This window comes from Tachyglossus aculeatus, chromosome 13, assembly GCF_015852505.1.
Source record: "Tachyglossus aculeatus isolate mTacAcu1 chromosome 13, mTacAcu1.pri, whole genome shotgun sequence".
NCBI classification, from domain to species: domain Eukaryota; kingdom Metazoa; phylum Chordata; class Mammalia; order Monotremata; family Tachyglossidae; genus Tachyglossus; species Tachyglossus aculeatus.
In genome coordinates, this window is record NC_052078.1 from 6,632,004 (window position 1) to 6,652,319 (window position 20,316).

A 20,316-nucleotide genomic window follows, 5' to 3' on the forward strand; every position below is an offset into this window, starting at 1 on the left:
CTGTTCTGTCACATTTTAACAACATGGTTATTAAAGTAGTCTAGGATTCATTTAAATTGTCACTTTTGTGGCTCCTCAAATTGTGTTTCCTCTTCCTTGGAAAGACCCTCCATTTCCGTGTTATAAAATATTTCATTGTATTGCTATGCATCATTAATTTTGTTTAAATTGCCCTTAATTGCTTGGCAGCATGAAAAAAAAATTGTCGGAAATGCACGGTGAGGATTTTATTTTTAAAAAGAAAGAGGAAAAGCAAAGGAAGGGCTGGGGGTTCCCAGCCCACCTGGACGGGGGAGTGGGTTCCTGTAATGAGGCTTAGAACGGCGTCAGAAAGAGGTCTGAGAGAACATCCCACTCCTGAATATCCCAGCTCCCTCCCTCCCCTTTCCCTTTTTCCCCCCCTCACCTCCTCTTCCTTCCTGTCTTTCCTTTCTTCCTCCTATTCCCCTCTTTCTCTTTTCTTTTCCCCCCTCCCACTTTCCTCCTCCTTCTTTTCTCTCTTCCACTCTCCGCTCTCCCTTTCTGTTTTTTATGGTATTTGCTAAGAGCTTACTGTGTGCCGTGTACTGTAGTGAGTGCTGGGGTAGGTGCAGAATAACCAGATTGGACACAGTCCCTGTCCCACATGGGGCTCACAGTCTTAATCCTCATTTTACAGATGAGGAAACTGAGGCTCAGAGAAGTGAAGTGACTAGCCCAATGTGACACAACAGACATTTGACAGAGCTGGGGTTCGAACCCAAGTCTTTTTATGCTCAGGTTCGTGCTCTTTCCACTAGGTCATGCTGCTTTTTTAGGGCAAATCACTGAACTCCTGAGTCTTGGAGGTGGGAGAGGGGAGCTTGTTCAGGACAGCTGGCCATGAGGCAAATGCCCCACACTTCTCTTTGGGGGCCAAAGGGGTGGATGTTGGAGCGCTCAGGTCAGGGAGGTGGCACGATCAGAAAACATCTTCTGGCGTGTATCAGGTTTTAACACTGCCTCATATTTTCTGGATATTTCCTTTGGCAGGAGAGCACCCTTCAGCCCTGCAGGTTTTGGTGAAGCAGCAAGCCTGACCCAAGCAAGGGTTGATTCTGCCTTTCAGAAAGAGCCCCTGAATGAATATATATGTATGTATATATATATATATATATGTGTGTGTGTGTGTGTGTGTGTGTGTGCGCACACACACTTAATCGCTTCAACCTAGAGTTGAAACTGGGAAGGCTGAAGCTGCCTTTGAACACCAGTCATTCATATCAATCAGTCATATTTGTTGAGGGTTTATTGTGTGCAGAGCACTGTACTAAGAGTACGGTATAACAGAGTTGGTAGACATGATCCCTGATCAAACTGAGCTTACTGTCTAGAAGGGGAGAATCCTCTCAATCAATCAATTCATGGTATTTATTGAGTGCTTACTTTGTGTAAAGCCCTGGACTGAGCGCTTGGGAGGACAGTAGATTTGATAGACCCGCTCTCTGCCCACAAGGAGCTCACAGTCGAAAGAGGAGCTCACAGTTTAAGAGGAAATGAGAGAGTTAGTTCACCAGATGGTATCACATCAAAAGGTGAAAAATACCCCTGTGAGGCAAAGGGGAAGGGAAGAGGAGAAAGGAGCAAACATCCCAGTTTGATGTTCCATATAACTAGGTTGCGAAAATAAACATCATCCACATTTGTCTGTGTGTTGACTAGGAGATACTGTCTGCGGAACAAATATTTTAATTATCAACTCTGGCCCGCAGAGCTCCCTGGGCCTCTCTTTATTAGTATGATAATGTCACCTCAATGTATGAACTTTATGCATTAGGCATTAATAATTCATGAATTAGCAAATAAAGAGATCTGGAATCTGTACCCAGAGATGGCTGGTGCCAATTACCTCCCTTCTACCCTCTTAGCTCACACTGCTTGCAGCTGCTCTTTTAAATCATTCATCAGCGTTTACGAGATACGCTGTGGGTTTGGCTGAGGCTTTGAATTTCCATTGTTTACATACGGTGAATTTAGCTCATGGTCTGAAATGATCCGCCTCACAAGCAAACTCTGAAAATGGCGAGAAGAATAAAGACGGAGTCACCATTGTCTTTTTTTAATTTTATTTTACCCAATGACATTTTCCCCTTGTAATTTGCTGTCCTCTTAAAATTACATCATTTCAAAGTCATAATTGTCACATTTACCCAACCTGTTGCACAGGTGAATGAAGGAGAGAAAAACTGGTCATTCTTAGATAACCAGGTATTTTTGTTAGGAAACCTGGCCTACCCTCCAAAGATCCGGGTATTTTGGGTTTTTTTTTCCTCTCCTAAAAAAAAAAAATGCCTAATACTCCTAATATTCATTCATTCATTCATTCAATCGTATTTATTGAGCGCTTACTGTGTGCAGAGCACTGAACTAAGCTCTTGGGAAGTACAAATCGGCGGCATCATCATCATCATCAATCGTATTTATTGAGCGCTTACTGTGTGCAGAGCGCTGTACTAAGTGCTTGGGAAGTACAAGTTGGCAACATATAGAGACGGTCCCTACCCAACAACAGGCTCACAATCTAGAAGGGGCAGACAGACAATAAAACAAAACAAAACTAATACCTCACTTAACCCAAGTCCTGAAAAGTCTCCTAAATCTGATTTTCTGTTTCCTTCCCACTGCGATGGAGAGCCTTGGTATAGTAAGTTGAAAGTCTGCCCTGTGCCAGTCTCCCCTATTCACAGACAGACCAGTGTTTTTGTTTTTTATCATTCAGGGGAGCTGCCTGAGTGCGAAGTCAGATAGATTGCTAGTCCCCAGCCCCTACTACTTGTTTCCAGAGGCGTGGCAAGCTCCTAACCAGAGGCTTGACCCTTCCCTTCAAGCTGGGTAGAGCATGATGGTTGTCTTTCCTGCTCAGAGCTTCCAATGATAGCTGATCTTTTCAGGCTCCTTACCTGGAGGCAGGGAGGCCTGGTGGAATGAGCCAGGAACTGGGAGTCAGGAGACCCGGGCTCTGGGCCCAGCCGTGTCAATGACCTGCTGTGTGACTTGGAACAAGTCACTGACCCTCTCTGAGCCTCAGTTTCCTCATCTGTAAAATGGGGATAAGAGAGATTGGGAAGGGATCCCTGTGTGGGGCAGGGACTGTGTCCAGCCTGATATCCTAGTCAGTCAGTCATATTTATTGAGCCCTTACTGTGTGCAGAGCCCTGTAATTAAACAGTTGGGAGAGTACACTATAACAATAAACAGACACATTCCCCGCCCACGATGAGCTGGTACCCAGGACTTAGCACAGAGTAAGCGAATTCACATGAGCAGGCCGTGGCACACTAGATTGTGGAAGGTAATATTTTTTTTAAATCATCATCATCATCATTATGGCATTTATTAAGCGCTTACTATGTGCAAAGCACTGTTAAATGCAGCCCATACCTGTTAAACAGGGATTTGAAAGACCATAAGTTCCTTGAGGGCAGGCATCAGGCCTTGTAACTCTGTAGTACTCTCCCAAGTGCCTGCTACAGTATTCTGCACACAGAACCAGTTGATCATCATCATCATCATCATCAATCGTATTTATTGAGCGCTTACTGTGTGCAGAGCACTGTACTAAGCGCTTGGGAAGTACAAAATTGGCAACATATAGAGACAGTCCCTACCCAACAGTGGGCTCACAGTCTAAAAGTATTTGACTATTTATCAATAGTATTTGATAAATACTATTGAACTAGCATGGGTCCTAGCTGTGTTTCTGTTGACTGTGGAGGGCTTGCAGGAAATATAACTCTCACCGTTAAGCCGGAGGCTGGTCATGGGGAACTCTGTGGCTCTCACCTTTTTAGAAGGGCTCAGAGTTTTCCTCCCTGCTCGAGGAGGAGGTTGATGAGTATCTGAGCCATTATTTCAAGGAGTCGGCCCCTAGAAAACAAATATGGGCACATTAATATGCCGTGCACGTTTGCTCTTGTGTCGAAACTGGCCTTTCTTCAAAGCCTGCCCGTGAAAATCACCAGCTCTGGTGATTTAGTCCATGTTCAGACCCCAGAATGGGTCACGGTGTTTTAGGTTGAATTAAAGACTGTTATTCATATCAGGCCGCACACTTGAAATCAAAGTGACGCCCTGTCCGCAGCTGAGCGACGAAGAAATCAGGATGAATTCATTCGGCAGGGCTCCTCGAGGTCCTCTGATAAATGTGGGGGGGGTTCTGTGCCACGGGCATCTGGAGCTCATCTCAGGCCCATTTGTCCACGACTATCCCATCGAGCCCGCCTTAGCCTGCGGCCCGCACCGGGTGGGAAGTGGCCGGGCGAACCTCCGTCACGGGCAATGAATTTTGCGCTCCACCACTGGTTCTCCTCTGAAGCCAGCTGGTCTGCATGGCCAGAAGGGCCAGCCCTGCTCGTGAATGAGCCTCCTGGGCTATCGAACAGAAACCAAAATGAGATCTGACCAGCTAAATCAGTCCATTCTGGTACCCATACCCTTCTCAAGGACCGCAATCAGGCTCTCTAATTCTGGGGTACTCTCCTACGTGTCTCTGACAGTACTCTGCACATAATAGGTGCTCCCTAAATATCAAGTATTGATGGAGAAGCCTGTCTCATGTGCACGTGCATCTGCTGGGCACATAAAAAGAGCAGTCCCCTTGGAAGAAGGAAAGAAACCCTTGTGGACTAGATAGCCGCCAGGCCGCCTGACTTGACTTTTCTCAAGAGATTGATGTGGGAGTGGCATAACAAATGTGGTGGACTCCTTTGCCCCCTTCCTTCCAGCAAAAACCAAAATCACACTGTAGACCAACAGAATCTTAATTTTGTGGGGTAATTAGTCTCTCCAAATACATGCAAATGGTTGCACTGAGGTAAAGGCAGGGATGGGAGTTAGGAAATAAGTCTAGCAAAGAATTAGGGGATCCAGGATACTGTTTCCGCTAGCAGTGTCTAGGCGGGCAATGAACTGGAGAGCTGAGGTAATACATGAGGGGGAAAATGGATTGCAGAAGGAGACATTGGGACCTGAATTATTCATTTTGGCTTCTTCCGTGATCTCATTCACTGAACAATTTCCCCTTTCTCCACTTCACTGTACCAGTATAGATATGACCAAATAGATTCTGGTCATGGGAAATGGCCTGCAATTTGAAAGTCACCAGGATCTTGATACGAAACAGCCAGGCCTAGTGGAAAGAGCATGGGCCTGGCAGTCAAAGGACCTAGGTTCTAATCCTGACGCTACCACTTGCCTGATGCCTGGCCTTGGGCAAGTCACTTAACCTCTCTGTGCGTCAGTTTCCTTATCCGTAGAGTGGGGATTCAAGACCTTTTTTCCTTTTTACTTAGACTGTGCCCTTGGGAGAGGTCAGGGAAACACCCTGGGTCCTACTGGAACCGTCAGATTCGGTTTGGAATATGCGTCACATGTTGGCCATCATCTAAGGCACATAAAGGCAAATGCCTGTAAAATGATGTTTGTTTATAGTTAAGCTAATCTATAAGCAAGTGATTTTAATTGTGTTTGTCCTAATTACAACATTTACAAATTAGAAAGACGGGCACTTAATGGGCCGCTGGGGAAGAGCTTTCCACCTCACGTGGCTCTTCCCAGCCCCGACTGTCATTTGCTCCGTGGCTGTCATTAATATCTAGTCACGACGTAGGTTGCTTTTCCATGCAGTGTGATTCCCAGGAGTCTCTGACCCCAAGATGGACCTAAAGCGCGTTTATACTTTTCCCTAACTGCCTTCTTTCTTTTTTCCTTCTCCCTCTTCAGGGCCAAGAGTCCCCATGGTGACCATCCACAATACAACTGACAGGACAAGTGAGTACCATTTGGTCTTCAGCTGTCTTTTACCTTTCAAGAATTGCTCGAGGTAGTTCATCTCCACTTTGGTGGAGGATTTAAAATGGTGGCCAGACTCCTGGGGCCAGTGGGGTGAAATGATCCATGGGGCTAGTCAATTTGGATCTTTTACGATTGGCAGCTTGAGCCACTCTCACTTGCTGTAAGGTTTAGTCACGTGACTGTCATACTGCTCGCCCATCACCTTTACTGTGGTCAGTTCCAAGCAGAATCGATCAGTCCATCAGAGGTGTTTATGGAGCGTATTACTGTGTGCAGAGCACTCTGCTAAGCACCTGGGAGAGTATAACACGACAGGCAGACTAGGCAGAGTGGCACCGTGGTCCGTTTAAGCTGCCTATGCGAAATGATGGCTTGGATAACTGCTCGCTCACCATCACGGTGGCCCGTTACCATGCTGAGTGGAACCACAATCCGTTTAGTGGTGTTTCTGAACTTTTGGCTTTGGTGTCTTCTAGACTGTGAGCCCGCTGTTGGGTAGGGACCGTCTCTATATGTTGCCAACTTGTACTTCCCAAGCACTTAGTACAGTGCTCTGCATACAGTAAGCGCTCAATAAATACAATTGAATGAATGAATGAATGGTGTCCACTCTATGCTTGCAGAAGGAGATTTGGGCAAAGTTAAAAAAAATATGAGGTTATTCTCACTAAATTGGGAACTTGGAACTCTATTTAGAAGCATCAGCCATCTCAAACTATTTTCCCTGTCACTCGGGATGTGTTTTTCGAGAATCTTTGAAAAAACAGGTGATTTAAAGGAAGTGCTGTCCAGGTATTTCTGAGTCCATTCTATGAAATCCGCCCAAACCATTGAAGATCTCCTCAGAGGAGCCTTCGAAAGTGAAATGTTATCATTGGCAAGGACCATCAGGGTTTGGAACAAACACTATGTACCCCTGCAGCAAACGTGTCTCCCAAATTGAGAAACCTTTTGCTTTCGCTTGCCAGCATTCACCCTTCCAAACAGTCGGTTAAACAGTAGTTGCCTTGAAACGGCAAAAGAATTTTGCCTTTCAGACAGCACCTCAAAATGGCATCGCCTTATAGCAAAGTGTTAATTATTAATTTACATATTGATTAATATTTAAAAGGACCTAAATAATTGATAGCTATTTTATGAGATTTTTCTTAATAAAATCTCCAGCCTAATAATGGGAAGCTCTCGACAGTTTATCAAACACGGATGGTGCTTCCCGGAGCGGGTGCGTCCTAACACATGCAAGATATCGGGTCTTGGCTCTTGTGGGCTTTGGAAACCCTGAAGTCTCCCTGTGGTTACCCAGGGGACCAAAACCTACTAGGGAGGAGAAAATCAAGTGCATAATATGGGCAGGGGGTAGGAGGGAGGGAAGGGAAAGAGAGGGCACCCTGCATTTCTTCTTCCAAAGCTCCAGAACCACTGAGGGAACCAGAAGTGATTAGAGGAGGCCCAGCCCTGAGATGTCAGGACCGAGAACCTGCGTTTCACACTTCTAGAGAGTTAATCGTTTCCTTCTTTTTCACCTATTTAAGGACCAGCCGAATATTTGGCGGTTACCCAGAGATTAGCATGGGAAACGCTTAAGCGTGGGGTATGTTTTTCTGAACAGAAAAGTGATCCTTGACCATTATATGTGACAGCAAACACAGTTTAGCAGCATTGACCGAATGCTGTATTCCATAAGTATACTGGACTCCTTTGAAATAGCATGATTCTCGTACTGTGGAGCAGGAAAAGTAAAACAGCCATTCAATGAAATGCCCAGCTATCAATTTCAATTGTCTCAGATTCTGCAAAATGTCTTAGATATTGGCAGTTACCCACCACCTCTAAATACCCTAAACTCAAACCATCCATTTTACTATTTCTAACTGAACCATCTGTGTAATGACCACCGGTACCCTTAAGGAGAGGAGATAAGGCCCAGTGGTAAATGAAATTAAAAGGTTGTGATGGATGATGATTTGGTATCAGCAATTCCATACTGTTTATGAGAGACTGAACGGCAGGTGTGAAGGTGACATTGCTCTGTCTTGATGAATTTATAACTCTCTTCCCCCCCCATCACAGTTCATTCCACAGTGTTTTCATCAGTTGGAAATGGCAATCATGCCCCTGCCATTCCTTTAGATACCTGCTGTTTGAGTCCCGTGAATGATCTTGCTGGCGCCTGGCCAGCTTGCTGGAGTGATGGTGTTTACCAGGTGTCCACCGGGTGCAATGCCCAGGTGAACATCGGAAAATGTGGCCATAGCAACCCCCCTAACAGCAGGTTGGCGTCCCAATCTAGTTCTGGGTTTACCACCCCGGCAGACTCTAGGGGAGGGTAAACGGAGGCACAGAGTTGGTGGCAGGGCTGTACTTCCTGCTTTCTTCCTGACCTGGGCTGAGGCTGCAGTAGCTTGTCGGCTCATAGATGGGGTGGGGGGCTAGAGGGGAGAGAGAAGAATCCAGAAGTGGCCTGGGACCCAACAAGGGCTCCACCAAACTGGACCGCCTCCTCACCCCCCCCAACCATCTGGGGTCCATCCCATCCCCACATTTTAAAACTGGGACACAGTGGCTGCCAGAAGGCCAAACTCTGCCCTAGCCCTTTGGAAGTCCAAGATAAATGGTTAGCCAGTGGTTCTTTGTCCTGTTGTAGTATCTTTGGTGTGAAGATCTCTAAGCAGTTTGTCTTAGCTCAAACAGCCTTACTCCACAACTTTCTAGCAGCTGTGAAAACGAGGCTTGGCCCATTAGAGTGGGCACTCCTTGATTAACTTCACCTTCCTATCTCCACACCTCCCCCACTTCCCATCTCCCCCCACCTCCCTCCCTCCCCATAACCATCCCTCTCCTCTACACCTAGCAATCATAATCACTGTTGCATTTTTTAAGCACTTACTATGTTTCAAACACTGCTGAAAGCTTTGGGGTAAACACAAGATAATCAGATTGGATTACTTCTCTCCCTGCTTCCCCACCTCCACATCACCCCTCCTCAGTCAGTCAGCCAATCATATTTATGGAGCGCTGTGTGTAGAGCACTGTACTAAGCGCTTGGGAGAGTCCAATATAACAATAAGCAGACACGCACCCTGCCCACTGTGGGCCCCAAATGGGATAGGAGCTGTACCCATCTGATTCTCTTGATCCACAGAGCACAGTCCACCCACACATAAGTCCGAAATTAACGCCAGAAATACTATTATTTTTTCTATTTTTCAACTGGACTTTCAGCAACCTGTGAACCAGTCCTTCCTGAGATGGATAAAGCACCTTAGTGTTATGAAGAGATCTGGCACCTAAAGGATAAAGGAGACTTGGCATTTTGCCCATTTCAACTCAATAATGAAATGTCTCCTTTCAGAATTCTGTCTCTCCCCAGCGACCACGACAATATTAAACTACTCTCTTTTCCCCTCCAGAAAAGCTTGTATCTAAACAGGCCCTGAGAGGTGGCCACAGATGTGACTCTGAATTATTTAAAAGCTGTTTCCTTAAGGATATAATTACGGTTGGAGCTATGGTTGAGTCCTCAGATGCTTGTAGATTTCATCCCCGTAAGTCCTGGAGAGAAAACAAGGAAAAAGCGGTATCTGTGTATTTCTTGTTCTTGGGTAAAAATTAGAGTTGGTAGTAATAATAATAAGAAGAATAGTGGTATTGGTTAAGTGTGAGTTATGTGCCAAGCACTGTAGTGATAGTAATGATAACTGGGGCATGTTCAGTGCTTACTATGTGTCAAGCACTGTACTAAGCACTGGGGTAGATAGAGGATAATCAGGTGGGACAGTCTCTGTCCCACGTGGACTAACAGTCTTAGTAAGAGGGGGAGAGAGAGAGAGTGTGCCAGGCAATGTGACCATTGATGGATTGTCTGAATTGGCCCATGGGGTGTGGTAGGAGATGCCATCTTTCTGCCCATGCCAGGAGTTCGAGCTGCAGCTACCTGAGCAAAGGGTCGCTCCCCCCTCTGCCCTGGGGGTCCCCGTTGGCCCTCAGGTTCCCCTCTTTGAAATGGGGCTTCACAAATTGTCCCGGGGTGTAGCAGTCATTAGACTGTGTTTCAAGAAAGAGGGGAGAGCTCCTGTCAGTCAGTCAGTCATATTTATTGTGCCCTTTCTGTGTGCAGAGATCTGTACTAAGCACTTTGGAGAGTACAATAGTACAATGAGCTTACAGTCTAGATGGGGACTGGCCGGACCTTGGGCTGCTTGAAAGGATGCTGGTTCTTTGGCCCAGGGCCCGCACTGATAAGTGCAGAGGAGGGTAATAATAATAATTATTATTATTATTTGAGGTGGGGTAGAGGTCCCCAACTCAATTCACAACCCACTCCTGTGCCAACCTCAGTCACCCTGAACACTCATCTAATCTTTTTCCTTCCCTCCATACCTACATACTCATGTAGATTTTTATTGGAGTATTCCCTTGTGTATTCAACATTCACATCCTGCTTCAAAGGCAAAACTTTCTTTAATATTATTTTCCTCCTCCTGCCCCTCCTGGGGTAAATCATTTCTGTTTTCCCATCTTCCCCATTAGAGTGCAAGATCCTGGAGGGCAGGGAATGAGTAGTCTTGTTTCTGTGGTCCTCACCCAAGGTCTGAGTATGGAGCTTTGCGCTCAGACGGGGCTCCATAAATCCTATTGATTGATTGATGGGGGCTGCCGTTTTATTGGGATTCACACAAAGGGCAGATGGGTTGGTAACCTTCGCCAGTGGTATCTATGGATTGCCTACTCCGTGCCCAGTACATGACTTAAGCACCCGGTGTCACCTTCAACCTGGTGAGTGTGTATGGGTAGCTGCCAGTAGTGTTACCGGCCAAACTGGGCCCTCATCTCAGCAGAGAATCAGCCCTGTTGGGCTCATCGAGTTCACTGTGGGCAGGGAAGGTGTTCTGTTGAATTGTCGTCTCTCAAGCGCTTAGTACAGTGCTCTGTGCACAGCAGGTGATCAGTCAATACGATTGCTTGATCAGTGTTTCCCAATACGACCGTATCGGGGTGCTTTAGTACTCAGGGCCCCCATGAATACATTAATAAAAATCACTCTTCCCGGAGAGCCTTGTCTCCCTTCAAAGGGTGGGGAGGAGGATGGGATTAGATACCTTTCCACTGTGCTCTGGGTCCTAAATTCCAGCGTTCTGGAGCCTTGGGGAAGGGCCACACAGTGGTCTTGGACGCCACTCGTTCCTTGAGATGGAGGCATCGTCCGCTGCCTGACAAGCTAGTCCGCATTTTCCTCTGTAAGCAGGATCGGATGGCCACTAATTGCTCGGCAGACTGGAGCGCGCTCACGTTTAATTACGGAGGGACCTCTGGGAGGTCCCCGGCTGGGATTCTCCGGGGTCCGGGGAACAAAGCAGAGTCCTGCTGGGGATCCGGCAACCTTTTCTTATCCCGCCGATCCGCTCCTGCCTCTTTAGAGAAGCAATTATGGAAACAAATAAGAGCGCTTAACCAAACTCCCTTGAGTGCGGACATCTCTGTGCTGATAAAGCCAGGCGTGGGGCAGTAATGAAATGAGACTCATAGTATTTAACCAACTGTATTGGGCTGTTGCTTTGGAGATTTCGGGGACAATAGGATTTCAATTGAAATGAACTCATTTTTCAGACCCAGGCTATAGAGGCAGTGGCCGATTTCAGCATAAAGTCGGATCATTCAGCAGGGTAACTGGGAAATAGGAAATGGCAAGACTCGAGGGCAGGGACTGGATCTTTACTTTTATCAAATGCCCAAGGCCCCAGTACAGCATTGTGAACCCAGCAGGCACCAAGCACAGTGCTCTGTACCCAGTCAGTACCTAGGTGAGCCCTCTGCACACACTCAGCACCCAGTACAGTGCTCTACATGTAGTTGGCACCTAGTTCATCACTCTGCACATAATGAATCCTCAAGAAATTCTCTTCCTGGTGGTGTAAACGATCTTGTGCCCCATAAGCAGGCAGAATGTACCTGTACCGGTTCCTCGGTTCATCTTTAGAGTAAGACTCTGAAAGTCAGGGCCATTATTAGCATGGTAATGTCTGGCAGAGCTTTGGCCCCAATTGCCCTGGTAATTGTCCCACTCTGGCCACTTTGATTGTTTGGGCTGCTGGGCCTTAATGTCTTTATCTGTCTAATGGGGAGGAAGGCAGTAGCAGCCTCTCCCTGCCTCCCGGGCAGGAGTTGTGAGTGAGGATAAAATGAGACAGCTGACCCACGTGCAGGTGCTCTGGACAACTAAACACTCTCTCCAAAGCCTAGGTTCCCCATTAACCTGGGCAAGGCCATTTGAACTTTATGGGACATTCCCTTTTTGGGGGGCGTTGGGTGACTGATCCCTGCACAGCCCCATCTTTCTTTCTCCCTGTCCCCTGGGCCTGGGCACAGAAGAACAGAGGGTTAGGAAATGTCTCTCTGACCAGGCCGTAGGTCACTCTCCCTGTGTTTTCTCCTCCAGAACTCATTGAGCTGGAAGCGAATGAGAACGTCCAGAGGACCGTTGGAGATCGACAGATGCCGAAAATCGATTACAGGGAAATCCGGATAGATGATTACAGTAAGTGCAGCTTCTTGTCTCATGACTGGGCGCAACTCGGCCCTGGCACAACAGAGCTTTGATATGATATCGCCAGACATCAAGAAGTCCCGGGCCTTTCTCTCTGGGGATGTGACAGGGTAATGTCCAGTGTCTTCCCCTCCCTCCCCATCCCTGGATACTTTGGCATTGCCTCAGTAGTTCTCAGCTGTGTCAGAGGGCTGCTGGTGGGAGGGGGCTCCAGGGAGGCAGGACGGGGTCTGTGTGGTTGGGGCAGGAGAACACTGAGGCTCCGGCCAGGGGCCCGGCTAATGGTCCTTCTGGCTACTTGCCAGGCCTTGACATTTTAGGGAGTGCCTTTCAGGACTCCTGGCTGGAGTGGGGCTGGGAGGGAGGCTGTGGCTCCAGAAGTCCAGTTAGGCCAAGAGATGAAGTGTTTAACTCTTATTCCCTTGTCCCCTCCACCCACTCCTCACTGCCCCTCATCTCCTTCCCTCTATTTCCTCCCCACTGCCCTTCATCCTCCTCCTTCATCTCCTTCCCACCCCTCCATTTCCTCCCAGCTCTTCCCCAGTTACCCTCAATAACCCCAGACCCCTCCATCCTATCTAGGAGTTCCCCCTACGCCCACCCAACCTAAACCCTTCCAAAGTCCTTGTGTGCAGGAATCTCTGTGATCATGCATGTCTGCTACAGTGCTGTTGAATTCAATCAATCAATTGTGTTTATTGAGCACATACTGTGTGCAGAGCACTGTACTAAGCATTTGAAGAGTACAGTATAACAGAGTTTATAGTCTAGAGGGGGAGACAGACATTAATATAAATGAATAACAGATATGTACATAAGTGCTCTGGGGCTGTAGGAGGGGTGAATAAGGGGAATAAATCAGGGCAATGCAGAAGGGTGTGGGAGAAGAGGAAATGAGGGCTTAGGGAAGGCCTCTTGGAGGAGCTATGTCTTGAATAAGGCTTTGAAGGTGGAGTGAGTAATTGTCTGTCGAATAGAAAGAGGGAGGGCGTTCCAGGCCGGAGGTAGGACATGGGCGAGAGGTCGATGATGAGATCCGGGTACAGTGAGTAAGTTGGCATTAGAGGAGTGATGTGTGCAGGCTGGGTTGTAATAAGAGAGCAGCAAGGTGAGGTGGGGGGGCAAGGTGATTGGGTTCTAAAGCCGAGATTTCTTACAAAAATCTGTCTCTTCCAGATTAAGCTGCAAGGTTAACCTTGTTGTAAAAAAAGTCCCCTGTCCATTCTCCAACCTATGATGAATACTGACTGACTTGAATAGTGATTAAAGCCCGCCTCAACTTATAGCATTAGATAATGATGCTGGTCTAGGAGGTTGGCACAATGATTGTTTTGCTGAATAGGCTGAAAGATAACTTTGAAAATTAAATATTTATGTACACACCCATTACAAAACTTCATTCCAAGCCTTTCAGTACTAGGCCAAATAGACATTGCTTTTTGGTCACTTAACTATATCAGTTGTTTTTTAATCTATTTAATTGTGTTGGTCCATTTGCGGCGGGCGGGATCTGGGGAACACATGGCTGCATTTCACATGATTTCCTAGCAGGGAGGCTATTTTGTTTAGCGCACTTTCGCTTGACTGTTTTCACTTTCGCTTGACTGTTTTCTTGGAGCCAATTAAGAGTGCTGGAGGCAGGGGTTGGGGAGGCGGGCAGTCACTTTATTAGGAAGTCATGCGGCCCCCGTTCCCCAAACTGAGCAGCTGCATGCCTGACCTTCAGCTGGTGGGACCCCTGGGGCTGCCCCAGGCCCCCCAGGACGGACCATAGGAGCCAGACCAGTCAGGCCTTGCAGTGTCTGGTGCATATTTAAATGAGAGCCGAACAGCGGTCTTCCTACCTCCCTGAGCTATTGATCCAATTTGCAATCCATTAGCATTCCGCCGGAGTAAGTCATTAGACAGAGTGTCGGAAAATGATTGCAAAACAAACCACTTAAACCTGGTGGTTAATCTGTGTATTAATTGTATTGAAAATGCTGCTAATTCTGATTTAATTGCTGTGCAGTTGGTAATCTGGATGGTATTTAACAATCTTAAATTGCAGCCAGTTATGTGAAGCGTGGGCTTGTGGGGAGAGGGGTGCCTGTCGGGGCCCCAGCCAGGAACCCCCAGCTAGACCTGGGGTGGGGTATTGGGGGGGGGGTTCCTTGAGCTCCCTCCCCCTCCAACCCCAGGCATGATCAGTTCTCCCCAACTGGGTGGCAAGCACAGCTGCCACCCCCAGGACAACAACCCCGGCTGAATGGTGGCATCCACCCTCCGCCAGCCCATCCCAGCGAGCCATTCCGAGCGATGGGGCCTGGCACCCCAGCCCACCCCCCCTGTAGTGTCCTTCCATCCCTGTCGGGCTGCCTCTGTGGGCTGGACAGCTCAGCAGACTGGGGCCCATGAGACCCGGCTAACGTTTGTCTGGTTTCCCCCCTAGAATTGCCGATGCAGATCTTGAGGCCAGCCACCTTCACAGACACGGCCCACTACCCCTTGCTTCTGGTGGTGTAAGTATTGACGAGTCTTTTCCTTCTGGGCAGTTAAGCCAGGGATTCATCCAGGCAGAAGGGGCTCCCACCTCCAAGATCCCCGGCAGGCCCGCAACTTCTCGCCTGGGGACCCAGCATCTGGGCCTCAGTGTCAGCCCAGCGCAGCAAGTCTGGACAAATCACATCAGCACTTATCTCTGGGTCAGGCTGGCGGGGTAACCAGCCATCTTAGACCTGTGCTAAGCACTTGGGAGAGTACAACAAAACCAGAAGGCCAGGTCTCTTTCCCTCAAGAGTTTACAATCTAAAGGGAGAGGCAGGCAAATAGAAATTGTTTCCAAATAGGAAGTATAGGAGGTAAATCTGATGAGTTGCACTGGTGTAGATACAAGGTAATTACATCAGACCTACGCCCTGTCCCACCTGGGGCTCACAGTCTAAAAAGGATGGAGAGCAGGTATTTTATCCCCATTTTAGAGTGCCCAAGTGCTTAGTACAGTGCTCAAGTGCTTAATACAGTGCTCAAGCACTTAGTACAGTGCTCAAGCGCTTAGTACAGTGCTCTGCACACAGTAAGCGCTCAGTAAATACAATTGATTGATTTTAGAGCTGAAGAAACAGAGGCCCAGTCCCACAATCTTTTCACTAGGATTTGAAATGATCTCCAGACCCACTGAGTAGAGAATATTCCTAGAGTTGCCTTGTGTGGTAAGGTAAACGATGCAATATCCCCTGCCCTCCTAGCCCAGCCCAGCCCAGCCCGGGGCCCATGCCCCGGTGAGACCCAAGCAGTCCCCGTTGGAAGGACTGTGTTCCTGCCATGAGTGGAAGATACAGCAAAGCCACCCCACATGCAGCAGCAGAGCTGCAGGCCGGGAGGGGACCCCAAACGCCTGGCTGTCTTCCCTGCTCCCACCCCCCCACCACCTGGCGAGCGGCCCACACCATGACCTCTGTCCCGCTCTCTTTCCAGGGATGGGACCCCCGGCGGGCAGAGCGTCACTGAGCAGTTTCAGGTGAACTGGGCCACGGTGCTGGTGAGCAGCCACAACGCCATCGTGGTGCGGCTGGACGGCCGGGGCAGCGGCTTTCAGGGCACCAAGCTCCTCCATGAGGTGAAGAGGAAGCTGGGCTCCGAGGAGGAGAAGGATCAGATGGAAGCTGTGCGGTGAGGGGGCGTGCCTCGGAATTGGGAAAGGGGTCATAGGGCACCGACGGGGCACGGAGAAGGACGGAAGGCCACCAGTAGCCTCGCGCATTCAGATCAAGGCAGGGACAACACAATCAATGTGTGGTTGGCAGAGTGTTTTTTTTTAATGCAGCTTTACAGAAGCCCCACGTGGAGCTGGGCCTCTCTCTGGAGTCTGGGGCACGGGGGGACGGGTGTCCCTATTTGCTTGCCAAACTTTGCTTTGTTTCCCTGTATCTGTCCTGGTCCTCCCTTCTCCGATCACCGCCTCGAGCAGGCAGGTGAAGAGTCAGAGTCATTCCCTCGGCTGACTTATATGTATCTCCAGGCCCTGCTGCCTTCTTGAGAGGACAGCTGTAGCAGGTCAATCTGTTGCCCAATTAGATTGGCAGGTCCATATGGTGCCCTTCCTTGGCTGCTGCTTTCCCCATGCCCTCTCCCGGCCGAGGTACATGTGCCACAGACTGAGACAGAAGAAAAACTTCCTAGCCCCCAATGGGGGTTTCCCACCATGCCCTGCCCCTGATAAATACTGAACTCTAGCAAGCTGTATGCTTGCCCCCCTCATTCCAGGGAAAGTTGAGGTTGCTGGGTGTTTAGTCTTCTAGGAAGCCCATCACAGGATCCAAACTGATGCTAAGTGCTATTTCTTTGCTCTGGCCTCCTAGGACAATGTTGAAAGAACAATATATTGATAAAACACGAGTCGCCGTATTTGGAAAGGTGAGTTGCCGGGGTTGGTGGAGGGTGGGGGACATCAAATGCTTAACCATTCTCTGGCTTGATCTTGATTTACTGAAAATACTTAGGTTTGGAGGTATGGGCTTTCTCAAAAAAAGTAAAAAAAAAAATGGTTTGTGCTTAGTGATTCTAAAGACAAGTGCTTTCTTTTTATCGGGTCATTTATTAGTGTTTCTTTTTGTGTTACCTTGAAGGAGAAAAAGCTAACTCTTTGTTGGAAGAATATTGCTAGGTGCCCAGTTGCCTATCCCCGTCTTTCAGCATTGTGCTGGGGGTTGTGGGGTGGGGAGAGTTCTCTCTCCCTGTCCATCTTTGAGGGCCTAGGCAAGGCTGGCTCGATGGCAGCCCCTTCTGGAAGGAGAGGAAACACTGGCTGAACGCTTCCTTCCTGAATCCAGGGAGGGAACGGTCAGCTGGGAAGTAACAGTGGCTGTCCATCAGGTAGGACCTGACCTCTAGGGCCCCCAGAAAGCGTGCACACAACTCCCTCATTTTCCAGGAATATCAAGGGCAATGATCACCACAGCAGGAGAGGCTCTTTTGGTTTTTCTTTGTTCAGCCATCTGCTGCCCAAGGAAATACCTCCCCAACCTTCTCCAGGGCACCTACTTCAAGAACACTGCACACCTTTAGATCTGGGGAGCCCATTTAATCCCAAACTTCTCTCCCTTCCCCTTTCAAAGCCCTACTGAGAGCTCACCTCCTCCCCCTCCCCATCCCCCCCCCGCCTTACCTCCTTCCCCTCCCCACAGCACCTATATATATATGTTTGTACATATTTATTACTCTATTTTACTTGTACATTTTTATTCACTTTATTTTGTTAATATGTTTTGTTTTGTTGTCTGTCTCCCCCATCTAGACTGTGAACCCGCTGTTGGGTAGGGACCGTCTCTATATGTTGGCAACTTGTACTTCCCAAGTGCTTAGTACAGTGCTCTGCACACAGTAAGCGCTCAATCAATACGATTGAATGAATCTGCCCGCTCTTCTCCTATGCTCAGGATCCTCACAGGATGGCGGTGGGGTCAGACTTGGAGTGTGGGGGTCCTGAGCCCTTGGAACTGAACTTCTCTCTCCCCACCTTTGCTCTAGGATTATGGAGGTTACTTGAGCGCCTACATCCTGCCAGTGAAGGAGGAAAATCAAGCCCAGGTTTTCACCTGTGGAGCTGCTCTCTCACCCATTACCGACTTTAAACTGTATGGTAAGAAAGACCCGGTGCTGACTGTTTGGGGAAACGAGTCCTGGACCCAGACCCAGCCCTCATCCCCTCCTGAGGTGGGCTGAGGCCACCTGCCTACCCTCAGGGTCAGATTACTGGGAGTGGCATAGTGCAGGGAGCCTTCAAGAGATGTTTTCCCTGGGTGAGCTGCTTCTCAGACTTGGTGGTAATAGCAACAACTGTGGTACTTAGTAAGCACCTATCAAATACCACAGTTAGTATGTGCCAAGCACTGTACTAAGCACTGGGGTGGATACAAGCAAATCAGGTGGGACAAAAAAAATCCCTGTCCCACATGGGGCTCACAGTCTTAATCCCCATTTTGCAGTTGAGGTAACTGAGGCACAGAGAAGTGAAACGACTTGCCCAAGGCCACACAAGTATGTGTCAAGCTCTGCCATAGAAATATGATCATCAGGTCCCACATGGGGCTCAGATAAATTAAGGGATTTGCCCAGGGTCACACAGCAGGTAAACAGAGGAGCTGGGATTAGAACCCAGGTCCTCTGATTCTCAGGCCTGGGCTTTTTCCACTAAGCCAGACTGCTTCCCCTGGCTACTGGTTATTGTAACCAGTTGGATGATAATCATCACATTTGTTGAAAGGTCTGGACTGGCCCTCTGGCCTGGCCAGCTTCCATTCCCCTGCTCAAGCTCTAAATAGATTCAGAAATATCAGAATCTGGGCAAAGCCCAGCAGGTGCAGTGGGAGATCTTAGCCCTGATAAGGAGGGAGGAAGCAAAGGGGCCAGCACGGATACTGATACTGTTAGCCCTTAGGCTAAGGACAGTACCACTCACTGCCTTCCCTGTTTTCTATTGAAGCTTCTGCGTTTTCAGAAAGATACTTGGGCCTCCACGGAATCGACAACAGAGCATATGAGGTAGGTGATGATGGTCCACTACAATCCCAGCCTTCATCACTCTCCTTCCCTTTCCCAAAATCTTCTACTCTCAGGGATGCCACCATGGGCCTGTAGCCCCCTACCCCCCTGCCCCATTTCAGAAGAAATTGGGGGAAATCTATTGAGTGTTCACTGGGTGTAGTGCACTGTACTAGGTGCTTATGAAGTACAAAATAAAGAAGGAATGCATTCCCTGCCCAGAAGGAGCTTACCTTCTACTAGGGGAGACAGATACAGAATTGTCAAAATTAATGAATTGAACATCCAAGTCGTACAAAATGGCTGAGGATGTTTCAGTCCATCCATAAGGATTGGAGTGTGGTAGACTTTAACTCCTGGTGGGTAGGGAACGTGTTTTGTGCATTTCAGGTGTCCCTCCCCAAGTGCTACACAAACACCATCACTCCTACCACCAAAAGACTGCACAGCTTCTAATACCCCATGCCCAAGTTCAGCACTTTATCCACAACTCTCAGTCAGGGCCTGTAGAATATGGTTTTGGGGACCTGCTACCAGGGAGCTGATTAAGGCTCCAGACACAACAGGCTCTGTTCCATTCTTGGCTTGGCTGCATCTGTGAGTCCAGCCCTTCTGCCCCCATCATCACCCACAACATTTCCTGAGCACAGATCACGCTACTGGGAGCTTACGGTCAGTCTAAGACATCACCTAACTGTTGTTCAACACCCAGTAAACAGTCACCTTGGTGCATCATGGCGTTTCTCAGCGAAGCTTCGTAGGTCTTGCCCACGGATGGTTCGATCATCCATCCACCAGCCGACCAGCACTAGCTCTGACCCTTCCGCTCGTCTCTCTGCACAGATGACCAAGTTAGCGCACAGAGTGTCGTTGCTGGACGAGCAGCAGTTTCTGATCATCCACGCTACAGCGGATGGTGAGTAATGGCCCAGCCCGCTGCCCGGGGCAAGCAAGAGGCGACGCGTACTGACAGCTGCTGCTCTTTGTCTTAACAGAAAAGATCCATTTCCAGCACACAGCAGACCTCATTGCACACCTCATTAGAGGAAAGGCTAATTACAGCTTGCAGGTACAGTTGTTCTGAGTGCATGTGCATGCATGCGTGTGCTATATGAGTACTCACCCTTTTTTTCCACTGTATGTGAGATGGGCACAATCCTATTGTGGAAGAAGTTATGGTCTAGTAAACACACCTGAATCCAAATGATCGGGGGTCCAGTGAAGCCACGTGAACTCTTCCTTTCATCACCATTTGATGTTCCCACTCTGATTTCTTCCAGCTCTTAATCGAGGGTGGCCACAGGCAAACTGCAGCAATAGGGCTGGGGGAGAAAGGCCAGATTTGGTGGGTTGGTGAAGGGACCACAGACCTGGGTTCCAGCCACCCTCTGAATAATAATTATGGGATTTGTTAAGTGCTGGGGTAGATGCAAGAAAAT

The 20,316-nt window shown here is 48.4% G+C and overlaps 1 protein-coding gene across 5 annotated transcripts in view; it reads left to right on the forward strand.

Moving 5' to 3' along the window:
• Window positions 1–20,316, forward strand: part of DPP6 (dipeptidyl peptidase like 6) — a 551,379-nt gene that overhangs the window by 528,452 nt on the left and 2,611 nt on the right. For all 5 annotated transcript variants that reach the window (XM_038755599.1, XM_038755601.1, XM_038755600.1 and 2 more), the window contains 9 exons: window positions 5,740–5,787; window positions 12,248–12,346; window positions 14,787–14,856; window positions 15,812–16,006; window positions 16,696–16,750; window positions 17,864–17,975; window positions 18,819–18,877; window positions 19,721–19,793; window positions 19,873–19,946. In XM_038755599.1, the coding sequence (XP_038611527.1) occupies window positions 5,740–5,787; window positions 12,248–12,346; window positions 14,787–14,856; window positions 15,812–16,006; window positions 16,696–16,750; window positions 17,864–17,975; window positions 18,819–18,877; window positions 19,721–19,793; window positions 19,873–19,946 (785 nt within the window). The remainder of the gene's footprint in view (window positions 1–5,739; window positions 5,788–12,247; window positions 12,347–14,786; window positions 14,857–15,811; window positions 16,007–16,695; window positions 16,751–17,863; window positions 17,976–18,818; window positions 18,878–19,720; window positions 19,794–19,872; window positions 19,947–20,316) is intronic.